Source organism: Solea solea, chromosome 21 (genome assembly GCF_958295425.1).
Source record: "Solea solea chromosome 21, fSolSol10.1, whole genome shotgun sequence".
Classification (NCBI taxonomy): Eukaryota; Metazoa; Chordata; class Actinopteri; order Pleuronectiformes; family Soleidae; genus Solea; species Solea solea.
The window spans coordinates 9,385,049-9,405,841 of NC_081154.1; the positions used below are offsets into that span (position 1 = coordinate 9,385,049).

At 42.4% G+C, this 20,793-nt stretch overlaps 2 protein-coding genes and 2 non-coding genes across 5 annotated transcripts; 1 reads left to right on the forward strand and 3 right to left on the reverse strand.

Moving 5' to 3' along the window:
• Nucleotides 1-261: 261 nt before the first annotated feature.
• Nucleotides 262-1,590, reverse strand: LOC131448748 (dickkopf-related protein 3-like). 2 transcript variants are annotated; one of them, XM_058621478.1, is made up of 4 exons: nt 1,205-1,583; nt 943-1,117; nt 613-814; nt 262-532 (listed from the first exon to the last, which is right to left on the reverse strand). In XM_058621478.1, the coding sequence occupies exons 1-4, from the start codon at nt 1,355-1,357 to the stop codon at nt 472-474; spliced, it is 591 nt and encodes a 196-aa protein (XP_058477461.1). In that variant the 5' UTR covers nt 1,358-1,583; the 3' UTR covers nt 262-471. The 2 variants fall into 2 exon arrangements, with proteins under 2 accessions (XP_058477461.1, XP_058477462.1); XM_058621479.1 differs by lacking the exon at nt 262-532 and having other exon boundaries at nt 609-814; nt 1,205-1,590.
• Nucleotides 1,591-7,218: 5,628 nt separating this feature from the next.
• On the forward strand, nt 7,219-19,315 carry plxdc1 (plexin domain containing 1). Its single transcript, XM_058622010.1, has 13 exons — nt 7,219-7,648; nt 13,275-13,453; nt 15,252-15,392; nt 15,477-15,546; nt 16,210-16,332; nt 16,432-16,550; nt 16,680-16,764; nt 16,956-17,054; nt 17,149-17,230; nt 17,311-17,371; nt 17,459-17,576; nt 18,314-18,480; nt 18,603-19,315. Exons 1-13 carry the CDS (start codon nt 7,573-7,575, stop codon nt 18,726-18,728), a joined length of 1,446 nt encoding a protein of 481 aa, XP_058477993.1. The 5' UTR covers nt 7,219-7,572; the 3' UTR covers nt 18,729-19,315.
• A 1,053-nt stretch (nt 19,316-20,368) lies between these two features.
• trnac-gca (transfer RNA cysteine (anticodon GCA)) lies at nt 20,369-20,440 on the reverse strand. The gene has a single exon. It is a non-coding gene; the product is annotated as a tRNA-Cys (tRNA).
• Nucleotides 20,441-20,618: 178 nt separating this feature from the next.
• trnac-gca (transfer RNA cysteine (anticodon GCA)) lies at nt 20,619-20,690 on the reverse strand. Its single transcript has one exon. It is a non-coding gene; the product is annotated as a tRNA-Cys (tRNA).
• Between the last annotated feature and the right edge of the window lie 103 nt (nt 20,691-20,793).

Below are 20,793 nucleotides of genomic sequence, written 5' to 3' on the forward strand. Positions count from 1 at the left end.
TCCCAGATCCAGATTTTTTTCTTTTTCTTATGTGTTGTTTTTTTTTGCAAATATGCTTATGTGGGATCCAACTTGTTAAACATGACATTACTGTAAAAAAAAGTTAAAATCCTGATTTTTTTTCTCATGACATTCATCCAGTTATCATAATTCACAGCTTATTTTTGCTATACGTTACGTATTAAATCACCAGAGGGAGGTAGCATTGAGGATTATTGGTTTTTATGTCATAATTCACCCGAAATAATAGCCGACGTAAAGTGATTTTGTTTACATTTCTGGTTTATTATTACAAAAACAAACAAACAAACTACAGTAGTGCTTACGTCAACATTTACAGAACAAAATCATACGAAAAAAACAACAACTTGTCCTTACTACAAGAACGCATTAGGAAATATACACATTTCTTTATATACAGTCATATCAAACATATTTACATCATAAATAACTTTTGGACTGAGGCTGGAATCAGGGCTGGGGCACTTGACAGGTCCAACTCTTTTGCTCTGGCTGATAAATAAATTCTCTCCTGGAAGACAAACAGGCTGAGGTTAGGATCATGAAGACTCATTAAGAGTGAAAATGTGAGTGAGTCAGTGGAGTACTCACTCTCTCCTGGGCGGCGAACTGTTGTCACGACACAGCAGCCCATCATCACATGGACAAATCTGGTTGATACTGAACGCCAGGCCGCCGTCAGGCACGAAGCAGCTCTCGCCACGGATCAGGCGTCTCTTGCACACCTGCTCGCCGTGGTGTCGGGCGCAACACATGGATGCCCCACAGTCGCGGTCCACTTTACATCTGGCACCTGCGTGAAGAGAACACATCCCATTTAAACAAACCGTTTTTTGTTTTTTTTTTAGATTTCAAAAGGTTAAAGTGAGACTTCACAGGCTTTAGATTAACAGTGTTGTCTGATCATTGGTGCTCACTGACCCTCTTGTCCATTGGGGATGCTGCGGTGGCACTTCCCGAACATGCAGCTAAGGCCACGGACACACTGGGCGTCCCTCCGACAGTAGTGTCCCTCTCCACGCAGAGGGACACACAGACCAAAGTGACGGTCGCAGGAGAAACCACGTCCACACACCCTGTCGTGGTCGCACGCAGCCTGGAGAAGCGACAGAGGCATGGTAAGACTCGACAAGGGACAAGTAAATGTGTGTGATGATTACAAACAGGTCTCACAGGAGCTTACCGTGGCTACTTTGGACACTTGAGTGCTCTCTCGGACTATCTTGGCTCCTTCTTTGGGGGGACTGTGGGGCATGTTGAGCATCCACGCCCAGATACGCGCTTCGGTCCAGGAAAAGCAGAGACAGAGACAGAGCATCCACAGATTCCCAGACATTTCCAACCAACAGCGAAAATAAATAAATAAATAAATAAATAAATAAATAAATAAAAGGAGCTGAGAACAATTAACTCAAGACAGGGTGCCTTTAAGAGAAAAAAACAAAACAAAACAATGTGGATGACTCAGCACAAGAAAATCCCTGACATAAAAACTTCCAGGAACTGTGCAGCAGAGTGAAGTGAAGGGATCCTTGCAGTGAGAGTGGCCGGCCTCCTACTCCAGCCTGAGTTTTATAGGTCAGCAGGGTTTGACCCCCCCCCCCCCCCCCCCCACACACACACACACACACACACCCTCCCCTTCACCAACCCATCAGGTTTGTTTGTCCAAGACACAGTGTAGGAGGAGACAATTAGTTGTTAATGGATTAACTAAATTGCCCAGGTTACCCCCCGCAGCCAGAAGATAGTGGCGAAATGACCAGTCGTGGAGCAGAGAGAAAGGGAGAGAGGGGAGATGGGGCAGGGAGGGGCGGGACGAAACACGATGGGCGGACAACAGTTTCACACAATAGAGCCGAGACGAGAGTCACCTCTCTCTCTGTGAGGTTATCTATGCCAGACAAACGACGAGAAACAAAAGCAGACAAATGCACGACATGTTTCACTGCCCACTGAGTGACAAGTAAAGCTACCGTGGGCACTGGCCCCCACACACTCACGCCCCCAACCTCCAGCGCTCCGCTAGCCCCTACCCTATCCCACTCCAGACCCCACGCTGAGAGCAATTTGCAGAAGTGCACCCCACAGACGACCCCATGATCTCATTAAATGTGATTACCATCAGCCATTAGTTCTCAAGAGGGGGGGGGGGGGGCGAGCGGGGGAGACAAGTTGCTCGAGGGAAACAAACTGTTTTTCTTCTTTTTCACTTGCCACTAAGGAATCAACAATGATCCACGCGGAGAACCAGAATTTCATAACTCCATAAATCTTGACAATATCGCAATCGCTAAGTGAAAAGGATTCGAAAATATCCTGTGAGAGAACAACAAAAGTTCAACATCAACTCACAAGACGAAAGAGCAAGAACACATTTCACTTTATAACGTCTATACACATCTATGCAGTGATTTATAACTATCGCACATTTTAAATCCCTTTTAAAGGCCAACCTTTTCTCCTGGGCCTCCACTTCAGGATGAGAATGTTACCCAGACATATCTAACAAGATTGTTTTACCATTTTATGATTTTAAAAGTTTTACTTTCAGCATGTTTTATGTCTTGTACGTTGTTGTTGTTGTTGTTGTTGTTGTTGTACCTTACTTTGTAATGCACTTTGGTGAACCCTGGTTGCTTTTAAATGTGATTTAGAAATAAAGTTATGTCATTCAACTCAGAAAAGCTGGTATGAATACGAAATCCATAAATCTGACAGGTTATCAGACACCCAAATGCTGCATGGAGATATACGATATAAAGTTTTTTATAGGATTTTAGTCTTGTGCAGACTATCTATGCTTTTTGTTTTCGTTTTTTGCAAACAAATCTCCCCAAAAAAATATGCTCTTTAACGTTGAAATGCTTTGCTTGGCACCACATGTCAAAGTTGAAGAAAAAGCATTTGTATGTGAATAAAACTAAACTAAAAGTCAGTAAATTATAACACAACTTTCCGCTTTAGTTACTCTTATCCAGACCCTTCTGGACATCACTCCAGGTAGCTTAATCCCAATCGTAAAAGTGCCATCTTCCTGTGTATACTAGAATACAGCTTGGGGTGAGAAGACAAAGCTCGCTGTACTTTGTGTAATCACAACTTGTGTGTGTCAGAATGTTAGCACTCACTCCGTTTCATTTACATTCAGTCTGGTCACAGTGGCTGAGACTGAGATGCCTGGATAATTGTCAGTCATTTACATGTTCTCAATGGCAGACACAGCACTGATTGTTAACACAGATATTGCAGCAGGACTGCACCAATTCCAGGTCCAGGTAGTTAAGTCCTTATCAAAACAGGCTAACACAGACTAATGATGTAAGTGGTGGTCAATTAGAAGCACAATAGCTGCAACTGGTTCAATTAGCAACATGTAAATAAGCACTGAATTAGAAACTGATATGGGGCCGATGTCAATCTTTAGCAATTGGGACAGCTGATGGACATTATAGGGTGTATTTATTTATTTGGATATGAACTACGGATTTTTCTTTTGCCCTCCATCTGATAAAACACAACAATTCTAACATACATAACACACAATTGCCTTGCACAACAATTCTCTCCTGGCTCTCCAATCTGCATTTTTTTCTGTAATGCAGTGCACTTACACATTTTAAAATAAAACACATATAATTGAAATATTAAATACATGGAGAAGGTAATAAAGAAGTAACCTTAAACATTGGGATGAAAAGTTTGAGTGTTTAGCATTATTCATTAAGTTTTTGAGACCAAAAATGTGTAAATAATAATAATTGCTCCAAAACCTAATAGACCTTCGACTAATAGAGTCCCAAATATCAGAATACTACTTGTACATTTGTGGTTGTTTCTCCATCTTTTGGAGAATTCTGATTTATTGTAAACTCTATGGTTACCTTTCAGATCAGTCATCGTTTTACTTTTTTATTTTGCATAAACAATCTTATCCTCAGATTGATCCTATTGTGTAGGATTAGTAACCTTATTACTAATATAATGAAAATAAAAATAAAAACAATCTATGCAAATCAGTCACATATAAAGTATCTTCTCTTCTGATAACGAGACAATTGAATTTCTTCCTGAGCCTTAGCAGCATATAATGCCACTTTAACTCCCAATCCCTTCCCTTATCACGTTCCTCCAAACACATATTCTTGTTCAACATCCGTATTTACGGCAACAAATCTCCCCGTCTGTTTACCCAAAGCCAACAGCAGATAACTGTCTCCAAACAGTCCTCAACGTGCTCTCCCAGTGTTAATGACTCTGCTAATGACGGCCGTGATGAATGCGCTCACTGTCACAATCAACATTTGTGTGAGTCTTACAATTAGGGACTAACAAAAAAATAATGGGCAGGGTGACGACTGGTCATTGTGGTGGACCTGTGTGTGTGTGTGTGTGTGTGTGGGGGGGGGGGGGGGGGTTCACAGGGGGCCGATGAATGGTGGAGGCAACGAGGAGTCTGCCATCCCACCACCACCAAAACATGTCTAATGCAGGAAAGGCCAGAAGAACGACGACAGACTGAATGTGTGATGTGTATTCAGGGCATTGGAGACCAAATGAGGCAATTAATTAAACAACAATTCAACGTAGTTTCAGCATTCCTTTCCTAAAGACACAGAAGAAGCAAGATGAGTCGAGGGGAAACGGGATTAATCGGACAAAATTGGGCTATTTATTACTCTGATGTGTGCAAGAATGTTTTATTAACAAAGAGGGAGCTCAATATTGAAAGCACAAATGAGATAAACTTGTTGAGATTCTTTCAAACACACCATATGTACATTTTTGGACCAAAAAGGAATGAAAGACAGAAAATGCTCCTAAATGTGCTGTTATTGACATTATGTCTTGGGCCTGGCTGTAAATCCGTGGAAGCACACGGTGTTCCAACATTGTTTTTTTTAAACAAGTTGCTATAATATCCTAGAGACGCTTCTCACTCACATTTTATTTGACGGCCAAGCTCTTTGTAGGTTGTCCTCTTTAAAACAAACTCATAAAACTTTGATTGTAAGCTATTAAAAGGCAGAACACAATGAGAACTGTAAAGTCAAGACTCGCAACAGAACAGCTTGATTTTGTTTCGGCTTTTGTTTGCAGGCACAAGAAAAACCCTCTCTGTTTAATGACTCGTCAGTTTCCAATAACGGCTAATAGGTCTACTGACTCAAACCGACTCCACATCTGTCTTTAAATATTATCCAAACAGAGTGGCAGTGATGCCGTAAAAGACATATTCCTTTAAAGAACCTATGTGCTGAAGTGTAAATGTGATCCACAGACAACATCATTCTGCTTATCTAATCATTAAAAATAACCTCAGTTTTGGCCAGAGACAGTTTTACACAATGTTCTATTACCAATTGGAACGAGAGAGACGAGTGCGACTTCCTCAGTAATGGGAAACAGCCCCGTGTTTTTGCCAGGTCAAAAAAAAAAAAAGGAACAAGAAAAAAGGCAAGATGAGAATGTGGAACAAGGGTTACTGATGGCCAATAATCAAAAACAGGACCATTTCAAATTGCCCTCACTTTAAAAGTGCAACAAATATCCTGCAAAGTAAAGTAAACCGCGGTACAGAGCAGAAAACTTATGTTTAGTCGGCTTTTCTGCCATTGACTTTTGGACTTGGAGGTTTTATTTTTCCAACTGTCCAAAAGAATTAGTGTCCCCGCCCACCCCCAACCTTCATTCAAGAAATACTGACGTTAAGATCTATTTCATTCAGTGGCTCCTTCAAGGTCTGCTACTGTATCTTAATCTACTCATTTATTCATGTCTTCTATACATTCTCGCAGGTTTAGATTTAGAAACATGGTCTCAAAACAGCCCGTCGGGGCTCCAACGCTGACACAGACATCCTGTGGACATCACATGGACATTCATGGTCCACCATACACAGGAAATGTGCTGTGTAATCACTCTGTTTACATGGAAACACATCTGCTTTCAGACACCCTGAATGGCTAATCACGTGCTGGCACAACCTCAACAAGTCCCGTCCACTCCCCCCCCCCCCCCCCGACGTATTATAATTAAAATATAATCATTTAAATCGTTTGCATGAAGGATAAATGTGCGCCCAAAAACACCACGTCACGTCACAAGTGATGATGTTTTTGCAGGACACCGACAGTGAGTCAGGAAATTCAGAGAACTGGCAAAGCTTTGGGGAAGTTGTAATAAAATCAGTGAATGTACTTTTAATGACATCGACAAACTAAATGGTCTGGGAAGAAGTGGCTTGGAACAGATTTCTCCTCTTACTGGATCCACAAAAAACAGTTGAGCCCCAACACCACCCCCCCCCCCCCCCACACACACACACACACACACACAGCTCTGATGTCATCATATGTTTGTAGGACAACAAACATGAGCTAACGTAAGTTTGCAGGACAGGAGTCTATGTTGGGCAGAAGTGTGTGTGGGTTTTCTCGGGGTTCTGCGGTTTCCTCCCACAGTCCAAAAACATGCAATATGGGGATAAGGTAAACTGGACACTCTAAATAGGTGTGAGAGTGAATGGTTAAATGTCTCTATATGTGGTCCTGTGATTGGACTGGTGTACCCCCAAGTGTATATATATGTATATGTATATGTATATACACACACATATATATATATACACACACTTGCAGTATCACTCATAACAAAGTTGGGACAGTTGGCAAGACTGAAAACGTTGAGTAATACTGTTACTGAATGTTCCACAATTACTGGGTTAACTGGTACCAGGTCGGGGTACCAGCTCAGTTCAGATACTTTTCCCAAAACAAAGCTTCTCAATATTGACAGTTAAAACTAACACACACAAAAAGTCAAGGTCAGTCATCGCAGATATATGATAATTAAGCATAGATCCAAGGGCGGGTAAAAGGTGATTCACATTTTCCCCACAAACACACCACTAAACGTTTTTTTATACAAACCCTCCATCACAGCGAGAAACCGTTTCTACAGCAAACAAACTTAAACTGCGCCGCACTGATCCACTCCACAAACAAACCGAGAACCATTTAACGATCACATTTGTTTTGGTTCAGCATGCTTCCACATGGAGGAAACATGCTCCTCCCAACTCCACCTCCCCCCTCCCCCCCTCTTTTTGGGTTTGAAAGACAAAAAAAAAATTGCAAGGGATATATAAATAGTCTTAGAAAAAGAGAGGAAGTGGAAGCAAGGTAAACAGAAGTGAGAGTGAGAAGTTTAGTTGTTTTTTTTCAAAGGAGAGGGAAATAATAAGATTGGAGAAAACTGTTGCAACCAGGGACCTGTCATCGTAAGAGTTACTCCACACACGAGCAAAAAAAGACTAGGCTGAGGAGAGAGGAGGGATAAAAGCAGTAAACCTTGGCTGAGGTGAAGAAAAAAAAAAACAGTTGTGTGGGAACGCAGGGGCGAAGAGAGAGCGACGCAAGTCTGAGGAGTGGAGGAGTGACAAATCCAAGCAGAGTGAGAGGGGAAAAGAAGAAGAAGAAGAAGGAGAAGAAGAAGAAGAAGAGAGGACTGATAAAGACTTGGGACAGGAGGGAGAAGAGACACCTGGACATGGGGCTTTGTGCTGTTCTCCTCATCTGTCTTTCCCAGGCTGAGCTGGGGAGAGTGTGGGCTCAGGAATATGAAGGTAAGCAGCAAATACACACACGTACACACATGTACACACATGTACTCGCACATCGGCTGTATTTTGACTTCACGTCTTCAGAGGAAACTGTCAAGTGCTGCGCAGAGCAGCTGTCAAGTGTACTGAACCATGTGAAGTTTGAAGAAAATCTAAATCGCCTCAACACAGACGTGTTAAAAACAAACTCTTTTGTGGAGCTTTTTTCTGTGAATGCATGCACGTGCGAGTGAGGGGAAGGACATGAAAGGTTGAGTGTAGCTCTGTATTTCCTTGGCATGCAATTCTAAAATCCTTCTGTTTCTCTCTATATTTAGGTGTCTGGTCTTTATTTGCCTGAAAAATGTGTTTCATGAAAGTAGAAATCCTGCGTTTTTCGTAAATAAATGTTAGAGGTGAACCAGTCATTTTGATGATGACTTCAGTAGAAAGAGTCAATGAGAGCAGCAGCTCGGTCCCCTTAAATGTGTTGCTTTATGTTTACTCATGTTTTCCCCCCAGGCTGTATCTTATCGCTGCAAAATACATGTTCTCTGCAGCTCAGGTACATGTATTAACTCATCCCACCTGTGTGTGAACACTTCTGCATGTATGTGTGTGTGTGTGTGTAGGAATGCGCATGTATGTATTTTTATTCTCCTTGGAGATGCATTATTTTTAGCCAGCCCCCGTTCTTCCGCTGCCACTCCTCCTCCTCCTCCTCCTCCAACAATCAGTGGTGCTCCAGTTTCTCTGGCCTCTCCTGAGGTGCCAGTTCCTCTGATCAGGGGCCTCGCTCTGCAGAGGACAACCTGACCCACTGTGCGCAGACCAGAGAGACAGATCTCCCACCATAATAAGTCCAGCGAAACGTCCACGTTCACAGCTGCCACTAACTTACGCTAAAATGTGTCGCCCAGACCTCAGAGCCGTCACAGAGATGCTATTTTGGGCTTTGATAACCAGAAAATGGAACAGCCATTCACTAAACAGGAGATGCTGGAGATGAACACGGTCCACTCGTGTTCACTGTAGCATCAGCCCCCCCCCCCCGTCTCACAATCTACTGTAGACCATGCAAAATATTTTGGTTGGGGTTCATATTCAGTTCATATTCAACAAAAATGACATGAAATTGGCTAAAAACGCTGAAACTATCTCTAAGAAAAGCTCCGTGCACATTTACTTCACCAGTTCTGTGTCTGAAATGTCTTGTGGCTGGTGCGATGATGCCTGTCAAATCTGGAATTTGAATTTGACCTCCGGGTCCATCCTCCAGTTGTGGTTCTCACACTGTTATGAGTGACATAATTTCACTTATGTTCACCACCAGGCCTCCGAGACCCTGCCTCGCAGCACGGAGCTTAGTCAGCATTGCAACATTTAAGGCCAGATGTGTCTCAATCTTTATGTAATGTTTAATTATCCATTCTGCCACGAGGAGAACAACAACAGTTAAGGAAAGGCTTGGCTTTCCAGTTGTTGTGTGAGTCTTCTGCCATCATAAAATACATGAGTCATTTGGCGTTTGGTAACACTGAGGCCCTTCTCCCTTTAAATGACACATAACATCATATTACTTCCGCTATAATTTTAATGTGCTGTCCACACACATTTAAAAAGAGGATACTGTCACAGGTTTCGCCCCGAGAAGAAAGATCACATAATGTAACATTGGAATTGGATTCAGGTTTCAGTTTGATTCAGACCTTAAAAAAGAGGACACAAGGCAATATTGATCCAAATGTGACAAAACTGCAGGGATCAATAGGCAAGGGAAGACTGCAGTTTTTTGCAGAAGTGACCTAGATAAGCTAAATAAAAAAAAAATCCCTGTGTTTTTTTTCTAGGTTACCACCAACAGAAGATCTAGATGACAGGCCACAGTAACTCGATAAACAACTAACAATGTAAATGTTGCCAACAAATAACAGATGTTGCCGCTTTGACAACTAGAGTTGAAGAGAACTGGGTTGTGTTTCTGTATAGAGCTGCAAAAACATGTTAATTAGTCAAGACAAGAAAAACCACTGCTCATCATCATGAAACATTAGTTAATTGTCTTGTTTTATTGAGCAATCCTAGTCTAATTTGAAATGGAATGGAAAATGAAATAGCTTTGTTGTGCTTTTTTCGACGCACATCTCTTTGAGCTTGAGGAATATTTAGATTAATCAAGAAAATAAAAGAAAATTCTCTTATCTAAAATAATCTATCTCTCGAGTTTCTGATTAGAATAGTCAAGAGGATTACATACAGTATTTTACGACACTAATCTCCATTGTGAAAACTATACTGCAGCACTGAAAAAAACATGTGGTGCATGTGCAAGCCCTGTACATGTGGAATCTGGAACTACATGTCATCTGCACTAGAAATGGACTATTGGTTCCAGATGTAAATCAAAAACCAAACGCCACGACAGCTCATCACTAAAATCAAACATTTAATGAACTTGGAATGCGACACATGTCCATGTTGACCTAAACGCTATCAGTCCAGCTGCCAATGTTAGGGATCGTGTGTTATGGTTACTGCTCTTCCCCTGGGTGCGAGGTGCCAAATGAGTTCCACCCATGTCACAAGCTACACGCACGGTTTTAATCACCCTTTTGAAAAGCCTGACTACAAATGACAAACATATCAACGGCTTCGGGCCGTGATGACTGTTCCACCAGTGGTTCTTTGGCCAGCAGGTGCGTCGCCGAGCCCTGTGCTAAAACTGTGGCTCATCTAGGAGGAGTACATAAAACAGGGCTGCTCCAGGGTCAAGACTGTTTGTGTCTTATGATTTAATCACCTCTTCCCAGCTGTGTTTAGATGGTACATAATGGGTCACCCCTCTTCAGCAAATTGCCTCTGCCTCCGAAGCACAGATGTTGGCCTTTCGCTCCCTTATGCGAGACCTACTGATAACTCTCTTTCCCTTTTTTCCATGATTAAGTTTATGCCTTGGTGCCCTCTTTGCATCTCCTCCTCCACTTGGTCTTCAAAGTGTGGTAAATCTATCCAGAGAAGGAGAAAAGTGAATATTTGATAACTGGACTTCATCCAGATGAACAGACTGATATGTAGCTCATGTCTAAGTTGATCAACATGGCTGTGGAGGCTTCAGAGGCTGCTTTGAAAGAAAGGGAATACTGCGATCCAGAGGGATCCAGAGATGTCTTTCATCAATCACAAAAGATTAAGGGAAGGATAGAACAGCTTCGGTTCTGTACACATGTAATGAAAGGAAACAGAGTGCGTTTTCTGTGTGCAACGGCTAAAAAAAGAGAGGAAATTTGGAAATAGGTGCGTGGGAGCTGGTGATGAAATATCTGTATATCCACGTTCCACTGTATATGGCTCAGGATGCTGTGTCCTAGTTCAGCTCGACTCTCGACACCCACTAGGTTTGCCACACGGTTGCTGCAATGCAGACACATCTGTGAAGGGGCAGATACGGCGACGAGGAACACCACTGCCATGCCGGCGATACATTCGCACGCTCCACACAGCAGATAAGGTTTCACTCGCACGCAGGTCAACACACCTGGTACGCCAAGATATGATGGATTTAACATTCTGCCAATGATCAGCACCACTGTAGCAACTAACTAACAAGAGGGTTGTCAAATGAATTTGCATGCATTTAGGTTGTATTTACAGTTAAACCAGAAATGTGTCTCATCTCCTATTTCAAAATCATTCTCATGTATTCCTGCAACAGTTTGATGTTTGTTACAGTGCCGGCGGCAGCTCCACACACACACACACACACACACGTATTCCAGACGTGATGCTACTGAGGTCATATTGACTCAAGCCCAAACCACTCTTGAACTCTCTTTAGCCCCCTTTTGTTAAAAGTTCACGCAGGCCCTGATGTGGAGAGTTTAGACAAAGCTGATGATGTTCCAGGAGAGAAAACAAGTTCAAAACGTGGGAGGTTTGGAAACCGACATCTGAAAGTGTGGAGAAGGTGGAAATAGTCCTGGAGGACTCGATGCACACTGATGCATCGTCTGCCTGATCCGTCTCTTCATAGCTCTTCCTCGTCCTCCTCCTCCTCCTCCTCTCCCTGCTGTTTGGTGCCTCCTCAGCTGTTCTGTGATGATGGTTTTGAGTCCTGCCAATCTGACCCAATTAGGGGCCTCTTGTTCGGAAACTGTGGAAATAGCTTCCACTGCAGCGTAATCAAACGACAGTCCTCATTAAAGCCATCTCCCCTGCGTGTGTGATAACCTCCATGTCTTTCCCTTGTCCCATTTTGTCTCCTTTCTCCTTTAATGTATTTATTCAGTCTTTATTCATGAGAGCACCTCAATTTGTTCTAGATTTCAGGACAAATTATACAGCAAGAAATACAGTGACTTCTCTCCCCCCCATATGGGGGGGGAGAGAAGTCACTGTATTTCTTGCATAATCCTCAACAATCTCAAACGTGACATAATATTTTTGAGCATTACAAAAGCTGGAATTCAGATTTTGTGACCGTAAGACAAATAACTCTCCTTAATGTCTTATTGCTGCTGGCTGGAGCCTCATATTTACGGTACACCCACATCAGTTTCAGGAATCCCACAAGATTACAGAACCTGGCTACATTCAGCTATAAGAGTGATGTTTGGTGACAGGATCTGGCTCATTCTACTTCATCCCAAACATGTTTCATCTGTCAGGCCACAATGCAATCGAGAAACTGCTTCTAAGGGGAACTATTGCCTAAAATAATTAAGAATGCTGTGAGAAGGGATTAAACAAAAAGGCTGAGAAAACCCCAAAAAACAACTTAAAACCAAAATACAAAAAGCAAAGGATCAAGGGTTTGTGCATATTTTGGCCACATGTTGTAAACACATTTTTAAACATACAAGGCTATGAGGGAGGTCCAAAACCTCAAAATGGCTCTTGTATTTGCCTCTTTCAAGATGTCCTTGCTGTTACTTAACAGCTCAGCTCAGCAAACTCCAGACAGTCATTTTAATCCCTCAACTTGTTCTCGGGTATAAAAAAAACAAAAACAATGGGATCAGAAAGTTTAGCGTGTTATTCCGTCCACTCTAAGTGTGCACTGGACGGTGATTCATGGGGTTTTTACCGTCCAAAAAGTAAAAAGAATAACATCCTGAGCAGGAAGGAAATGTGAAGGCGCACAACCGTCTATGATCTGTTATGCAGATGAAATTAAAGCATGTGGAAATCACACATGTGAACACCCACACGTGCAGGTTGTGTCATGTCTCACAGATGCTTAATAACAAGCCGATGACTCGAAAATGACGCAAAAACAAAAAGGAATAGCGTTGCGTCTGCAAGACAGATGACGTGTGCCGCATGTTGGATTTTCTGGCTCGTGACTTTTTGATCCAAAGTCTTAAGATTGGCTTAATTTACTGTGGAAAATTCTGACTGTTGATGTTACAGGTTTCCAGAAGTCTAAAAATCGAAAAATGTACAATTTATTTATTGCCGAACTGATGTGTGCCCTCAAATAGGTGGTCATTGAAAGGTGAGCGATGACCACACTTTTGAGGAAAACAAAGAACAAAGTCTATTGAGCCTGCAGAGTTCTGTTGTGCAGGTGTTTGTCCGTTCAGTCTGCCTCTCTGTCTCTGCATGTCTTTGTTGACACTGCTCGGTCACAACAATGCCTGCCTTGTTCTAGACGCGATGAGTCGGACTCCTCTGTGGACAGATGTGGATCCATCCGGTTTTCATAGAACCAGGAGGGACCAGAACCCCCCACACAAAAACAGAGAAGCCCGCAACATACAGACTGTGGGCGCAGGAAAGGCGGGAGGAGTCGATACCAGCGTCCTGCCTGAAGACGTGACCCGTATACTGGTGAGAGTCAAACAATTGGATGTAGTTTGTCCTAACTGCTTTAGTTACTGTCACGTTAAAAGTATGAGTAACCTTGATGTTAGTGTGAAGCAGGCCTCTCATTTCTAGCCAGACTATTATGATCTATTATGATTAAAGAAATGTTTCTTTAATTATTTTTAAACGCAAATATTTAGCCAATATACTAACAAATCTCACATAGTACAAAACCCTTTCAGACTAGGGAGGGGAATCGGTATCGGTCAGTATCGGTCCGATACTGGTCAAAATCATTTTTAGCTGAGTCATGTTTGGGCTGAGAATTAGGTCTTTGAAATGACTCGGCACAAATGTGTTGTTAACAGCTTCATACGTTCATAAATGGAATGTAAAATGACGGACTAATATCGGTAGATACTCATTTGTGATAAAGTGGTATCGTCCACAAACCTGGTATCGTGCTAAGTACGACTGTTCACACCTGGCATCAAAGTGCGTCCAGAATGTGTCTCGTGTGACCGAACTTCTATGAAATGACGCTTCTATCTTGAGGTATAACTAGTGAAAGGACAAAAAAGCAGCAACATAAGAAGTAGAAAACGTGGCCGACCACAGAACAACATAGAGAAAGATCGTTTGCAGCAATCGCACCAGTCATCAAAAAATCCACTTTCACACTGCCTGAATAACAGAAATCAACAAACAAAGCTATCACTATTGACATCAGTAACGTTTACTTTTCCTGCAAAAACCATGTCAACATGTCTGCCGTGAAAAAGGTAGAAAAATAAACATTTGCAATGCACGATGGCTATGTTTCTCATTAAGCTATTTTGGAAATATCATAGGAAAATATAGCAATCACCCAAAACAACAAATACTGTATATAATACTGTAAATAAACCTGAATGTACGACATAGTGATAATACCGTACTGGAAGGTCAACCTAAGAACTTTGAAAAGGTCGAGTGGAGGTCATTGTTATTAGACGCTTGTTCAGGGACTATTTTCCCTTCATTACATCTCCGAGTCCCGTGTGTGTGTGTGTTTGAGGATGTGTGACGATGTGGTTTTATTTGTCTTGTCCCGGACTCGTCTTTCACTTCAGTAAAGACGAGTCCGATGCAACGATTCAAATTGAAAACAGACGACAAAGTCGTCCTGCCAACTTACAGTGTTTGTTTAAGCACGGCTGTGCGTGAGTGCGTGCACATGTGTGTGTGTGTGTGTGTGTGTGTGTGTGTGCGCTTGTGAATGACTCACTTGGAGGAGATTACAAGTATTCCCGCTGGACTATAGCTATTCTTTTTAAGCAAGGTCTAATCCCAGCTTTCCGAGATGCTCCATCTCTTGTCCGATGGCAATCTCTTCAATAAATCAGTCAGCTGTGAGGGGAAAGTAAAATTGCTCCCACACACACCCCTCACACAGAAAACACACAGGCTCGTGTTAGGCAGTGGCGATGGGAGAGGAAAAGTGGGTCACTTTCTGTATATGGAGCAGCCAGAGAGGCAGAGAGAGAGTGCTGCTCCACTTTCTCAGCCCAAACTAAACCCCAGAACCATTGCTCTCTGTCACCCTGAACTGTAGCATATATTAATAAAGCCATCAAGACGCGATAGCTGTTAAAAGATGCAGGACATGTGTAAACAGCTCCCCCAAGTGGAACTGTGGGGACACAATTGGAGGCCCCAAAAATCGTCAGACGTCACCGCGTAATTTCCAACTCAGTTCCTCAGTTACTATGCAAAGACGAAAATAATCCACAAAACATATATATATGCGTAATTTCCCAATGACTTTCCACATTTCTGACAGGATTCCAAGCGGTACTACAGATGGCAGAGTTTTGGCCCGACAGACAGACAGACTGCAAACTTGTGGGTGGACCTGGACACCCTGCACATGAGCCAAGTCCAAATCCACGGCATACTGTCCAACGCACACCAAAAAGCAGCGGTAAGGGAAGCAGCAGACATGCTCACATACTGTATCTGGCACATTTAACACCCAGGCACGTGCGACGCTTTGTCTTTTCCACAGAGGGTGGCGCTTTCTTTCGACTTCCCCTTTTATGGACACCACGTGAGGCAAATCATCGTAGCAACTGGCGGTGAGTTTCACTTTACGGCGCTCGACACCGTTGCTCTTCCAATAATATCAAACGACTAAACATCGGCCAGATAATCGAACAAGACTTTGTCCTTCCCTGGAGAAACATTCAGGCACCACATCCGATAATTAATAGTAAGAAATTGTTGTTTCAGTTCAACGAGGGGAAAATAAACTCTTGCATGAAATCCCAAACATAAACAGAGTTGAATATAATCCAGGCCAGGGAGGCCGGGATTTCAATTTAACCTGTTTACTTCATCTCTGATGACACCTCATGGTCATTGTATGTCTTAATATAATCCTTTTCTCACATAGATCACCTTTAAGCCTCGATAGCCACAAACACTGTGCACAACATTGGCCATTATGAGGGATTATAGTCTGGTAATTCATTTTCATATCAAGTAATGTGCTCATCAAGACCAATTCTTGGAACAGACGTGAACGCAAAACAGCAGCTGTCAGGAGATTGACAACCATATGCAAGTATGAATTTCATAAAGGAGAGAATTTTCCGATGAAGAAAAATGTTACAACATGCATCAAAAAGATGTATAAAATGTATATATTCATGCAATGTACACACAGTTACCAACTGATTTGACTTCATTATTGTTAACATAGTGTATGTACCTGTGTGTTTCTGCCCCTGTGCCGCCAGGATTCATCTTCATGGGGGAGGTGACTCATCGCATGCTGACTGCCACACAGTACGTTGCCCCCCTCATGGCCAACTTTAACCCCGGCTTCTCTCAAAACTCAACAGTGAGGTACTCGGACAACGGTAAATTGGAACTCCTCTATGGCGCCGCCTGAAGTATCTGGGTAACTGTGCGTCATCGGTTTTTTTGACTGGCCCCTCCGTCTTGCTCCCCCCGCACAGGTAATCTGTTTGTGGTGCAGTGGGATAAGGTTCGACTAAAGGGTCGAGAGGATGAAGGAGCTTTTACCTTCCAGGCAGCTCTAAACAGGAATGGCACCATTGTTTTCAACTATAAAGATGTAAGTTATGGACTTCAGGGTGAATCACTGCCTTTTTCTATTTTTAAAAGGGAAAGACGACCAAGACGGCCTCTCGCTTGCATGTCTGATTTTTGCTGTATTAAAATTGATCAACCTGTTCTCTTTCAGATCCCTGTATCAGTGGACAGTATAAATTCCACCGAGCACCCAGTGAAAGTGGGACTGTCTGAGGCTTTCATGGAGAAAAACTCGGGTCAGTTCTCCAGAAAATAAGCCCACTCTTTTGTGCCATATTAGTATAAAAAAACAAACATTTTAATCTCAATGAGGTTTTCCTAGTTAATAAAGGTTACGATATTAATAATAATTGTAACTAACCACCAGATTTGAGGCAAAGCATGATAAAATGTAGTAAAATGTACTGTTTTTCCATTTCTCTTGAAGAGGACGCAAATCTGCGTACGATCTACGAGTATCATCGCGTGGAGATTGACCCGGGAAAGATTGTAAACAGATCTGCGTTCGAGTTCACTCCTCTACCAAGCAAGTATTCTCACAATCTGGCCTACGTATGACAGCCTGGCCTCCTTATACACCCCTCTAACTCCAGCGTACTGTGCATACCCTGTTCCTCCAGCTTGTCACCAGCACACGTCCTGCGATATCTGCCAAACATCCAACTTGACAACTGACTGTGGCTGGTGCAACACCATTCAAAGGTAGACAGACGCTCTAAAGAGACACCCTTGCGATGAAGCTGACGAGCGCTCCTCACACTTACGTTGTCACTTTCTTTTAGATGCTCCGATGGGATCGACCGGCATAGACAAGAGTGGTTAGATTATAACTGCCCTGAAGAGGTGAGACACACTTATCTTGTGCACATCACAATGAAATGATGGAGGCATTTCACTGTTTCTGAGTGACGACTGTGGGCATTTACTCAGGCTAAAGGCACATGTGAGGACTACAACCCACCTGAAGGGTCGATGAGCCCCTTCAACCACTCCTCGCCAGATCCAACAACCTCTTCAGCAGCTCTTGTAGATCAGCCCGTCACCAGAGGTGAGTTTCTCTACGACAGCAAACAACCTGAAGCATGTCATGGTTAACCTTTGTTGTGCCCATTTTTTTCTGACCTGTTTGTCTCAGTGTGTCTTCATGGAATATGCTGTGTACAACAGGCTCTATAAATAAATAAAAGTTTCTGTCCATGTAAAGAGCCCGCTTACGACGATTAATCTAGCTGTTATGTACAACCAGGTCTTGCTCAGAAAGATATTTTCGGTTTCTTCAGTCTTGAATTCAGACTGAATTCAATTTTTTTTTCAGTAACTTATCAGGTCCTTGACTCAAGTACTTATTTAATTATATTACCAGGAACCACAGTGATACTGACAAAAATGTGAGATAAAAGTCAACAACTTGAGTCAAATTTGATCATTGATATCTATAGCCTTGCCATTCAAAACTGGCTTTTCACCATTTGACAAGTATGATAATTTAACACGTATTAAAAATGCAATTTACTTTCGTGAAAACTGCAGGAACCTACAAATCAAGGAATATTTTTTCTTTATCTTGCTGTAAGATGATCCCTACACAAAGACAAATGAATTCCTTTGATATTTACCTTTTCCTCGCCATTATGATAGTAATATACACTCACAGGCTACTTTATCAGGTGTCCTGAGTACCTAATAAAGTGACCCGTACACGGCGTGGTCCTCTGCTGCTGTATCTACTGCCCATCTCCTTCAAGGTTTGCCATGTTCAGACACTCTGTGTACCGTTTGTTATAGATTCAGATTTAGAAACCACCCCACCAAAGAGCAAGGGGATGACGGAGAACACTGCCATCATAGCTGGGGTTGTGGCCGCCCTCGTCCTGCTCGTCGCTCTGACCTTACTGGCTGTCTACTACATCAACACACACCCTACAACTGCTCCACCGTTCTACCTCATGCAGGTGAAACAAGCAGGCGCCACTCTCGCACTCATGATTTGACTCGCTCTGTAGAGTCCGCTGTTTATTTTTCCGTTTAATGACACCTCACATGGCTTTCATCCACGACTGCTTGTTGTTTGCAGCGGCGCCCCAATAACTACTGGCCCTCTATGAAGTTCCGCAACCAGGGCTGCCACTCCAGTTACGCTGAGGTCGAGCTTGGGGGTCATGAAAAGGAAGGATTCATTGAAGCTGAGCAGTGCTGCTAAAGACCATGGACCCGCAGGACTTGGTCAGAAGATGAAAGGGCACCAACTTGAAGACTATAAGGGTTCAACAAAGAGGATGATCATGGACAATCAGGCAGACCTTCAACACTAGATGCCCCGACTCCAAGCGTGGAGGCTGGACAGTGTTCACTGTAACTGCTCTCAAAGCTCTTGCCAGCTTTCTGTGTGTTTCTTTGCTCTTTGCCATCACACACAGGAGAGTAGCCAAGTTTTCCAAGTGTCTGAGAGGAAGCCAGCTGTGCAGCAATGATGAGATCCAAATGTGTAACTGTACAAAACTCCATCAATCCAAGGGAACGTCAGGGAACGAATCGGACTAGCCTTCATACTGCAAACCAATGTACAGCTCAACCTATCTATGTGTTTTCGTTTGTATCCCTTCTATGGTGTTATTTTGGTTTCATAAAACCTTCTATGTGAGCAATGACTGGTTGATAAAGTGTCATACAACGGATATCTAGCGGTATAACTGATAGTGTGTGTAATGATCATTTTTAACTTGTGTGAAGAAATACTGTTTGGATGAATTTTAGAGACATCATAAAGTTGTGAGACCTTTCTTTGAATCTCTCTGTTTTAATGTCTTATAATAAAGACTGCTGGTGAGTGTTGACATTAAACTAACAGGCATCAGAGAAAAACACAGATCGTCTTGGTATATAAGTCCAGATGTATTGAAATTGTGATCATCATGGGGAGGATAAAGCAGAATAAAATGTGCTAATGTAACTTACACACAAGATTAGTTAATTAACTGCAACCCCATTGATAACTGATCACTTGAGTCAAGTTTTCTGCAAAAATACGGTACATAAAAAGCATTAGGACCAATCAACATTTCCAATCAAGTCTTCTATGACTGTATATTTGGACTAGTGGGCATTTATCAAATCAGTTTTTGCAGTAATTCAATATTCAGTTAGGCAAATCATCTTAAAGTGTGTGCATGAAGCAAACACGGAGAGTAAAGCATGACACAAGAAAACCAGGCATAAACAAGTTATACTAATCACTGCCACGTGGTGGAGCTATCAGACTACAAGAACAACAATGCACAATTTTCTCAGACAGCAGACTAACGTCATACGTGTATTATCACACATCTCACAACCATCGGCACTACATGTACACAAAAAAATACATATTATTATATATTGATTAACTTTGCACAACAGACAAACAACAGGTTTCCTTCAAACTGCTTCCGGCTCTAAATTGGTCGTCACTAACCTAACTAGCGCCAGTAAACACCAATAAACAGTATGAGTAATGTAGCAAATACACACTAAATAAGTTATTATGTTAACATGTGACTTACTGTTTGGCGTAGATTCGTCAACAAATAACAGAAAGACACTTTTTCTTCTTTTTTTCAAATCACCTACAAACATTTTGCGCATGTCCTCTGTAATGTACTGTGGAACAAACCATTGTGGAGACGGGGCAAAGTAAGTTAACAGTCGTGGAAATACTAAAGTGGAGAAAACATATGGATATGACACCAAGTGCTCTTTGTTTTTGGAACGCAGAAAACTGACAAAGTACTGCAAAAAAAAAAATGGTAAACGTTGTTTTTTGAGTCAAACGAAAACCCCAAAAATCAAAACATAATGAGAGACAGGGGGCATCCGGATTTGAACCGGGGACCTCTTGATCTGCAGTCAAATGCTCTACCACTGAGCTATACCCCCTCTCGACACAAGGGGGCGACGCTAGTGAATTCATCTGTGGACTGTCCGTGGGCTTGTGTATTATGTGTGTATTATAAACCAGCGCCCGAAAATCACGATAATGATGAACGTAGTGACTATTTTTGACACATAGTAAAGGGAACAAGAACAAGAAGGAAGAAGAAATAAACATGAAAAGAGGGGGCACCCGGATTTGAACCGGGGACCTCTTGATCTGCAGTCAAATGCTCTACCACTGAGCTATACCCCCGTGCTGCTACGTGACGACAGTGTGCAATATATATATGTGTATACAGTGAACATGATTCTGTTGCACTGTGTTACAGTGTGCGATAGAGAGCACCATTTACAAA

Excerpts from the sequence above, each read along its gene's own strand:
- LOC131448748 (XM_058621478.1), bottom strand. The coding sequence starts at position 1,357 with ATGTCTGGGAATCTGTGGATGCTCTGTCTCTGTCTCTGCTTTTCCTGG. Across the intron at positions 815-942 it reads CATCCCCAATGGACAAGAGG|GTGCCAGATGTAAAGTGGAC; the intron begins GTCAGTGAGCAC and ends CTCTTCACGCAG. Across the intron at positions 533-612 it reads AGTTCGCCGCCCAGGAGAGA|GAGAGAATTTATTTATCAGC; the intron begins GTGAGTACTCCA and ends TTTGTCTTCCAG.
- plxdc1 (XM_058622010.1), top strand. The coding sequence starts at position 7,573 with ATGGGGCTTTGTGCTGTTCTCCTCATCTGTCTTTCCCAGGCTGAGCTG. Across the intron at positions 15,393-15,476 it reads ACGCACACCAAAAAGCAGCG|AGGGTGGCGCTTTCTTTCGA; the intron begins GTAAGGGAAGCA and ends TCTTTTCCACAG. Across the intron at positions 17,577-18,313 it reads AGATCAGCCCGTCACCAGAG|ATTCAGATTTAGAAACCACC; the intron begins GTGAGTTTCTCT and ends CGTTTGTTATAG.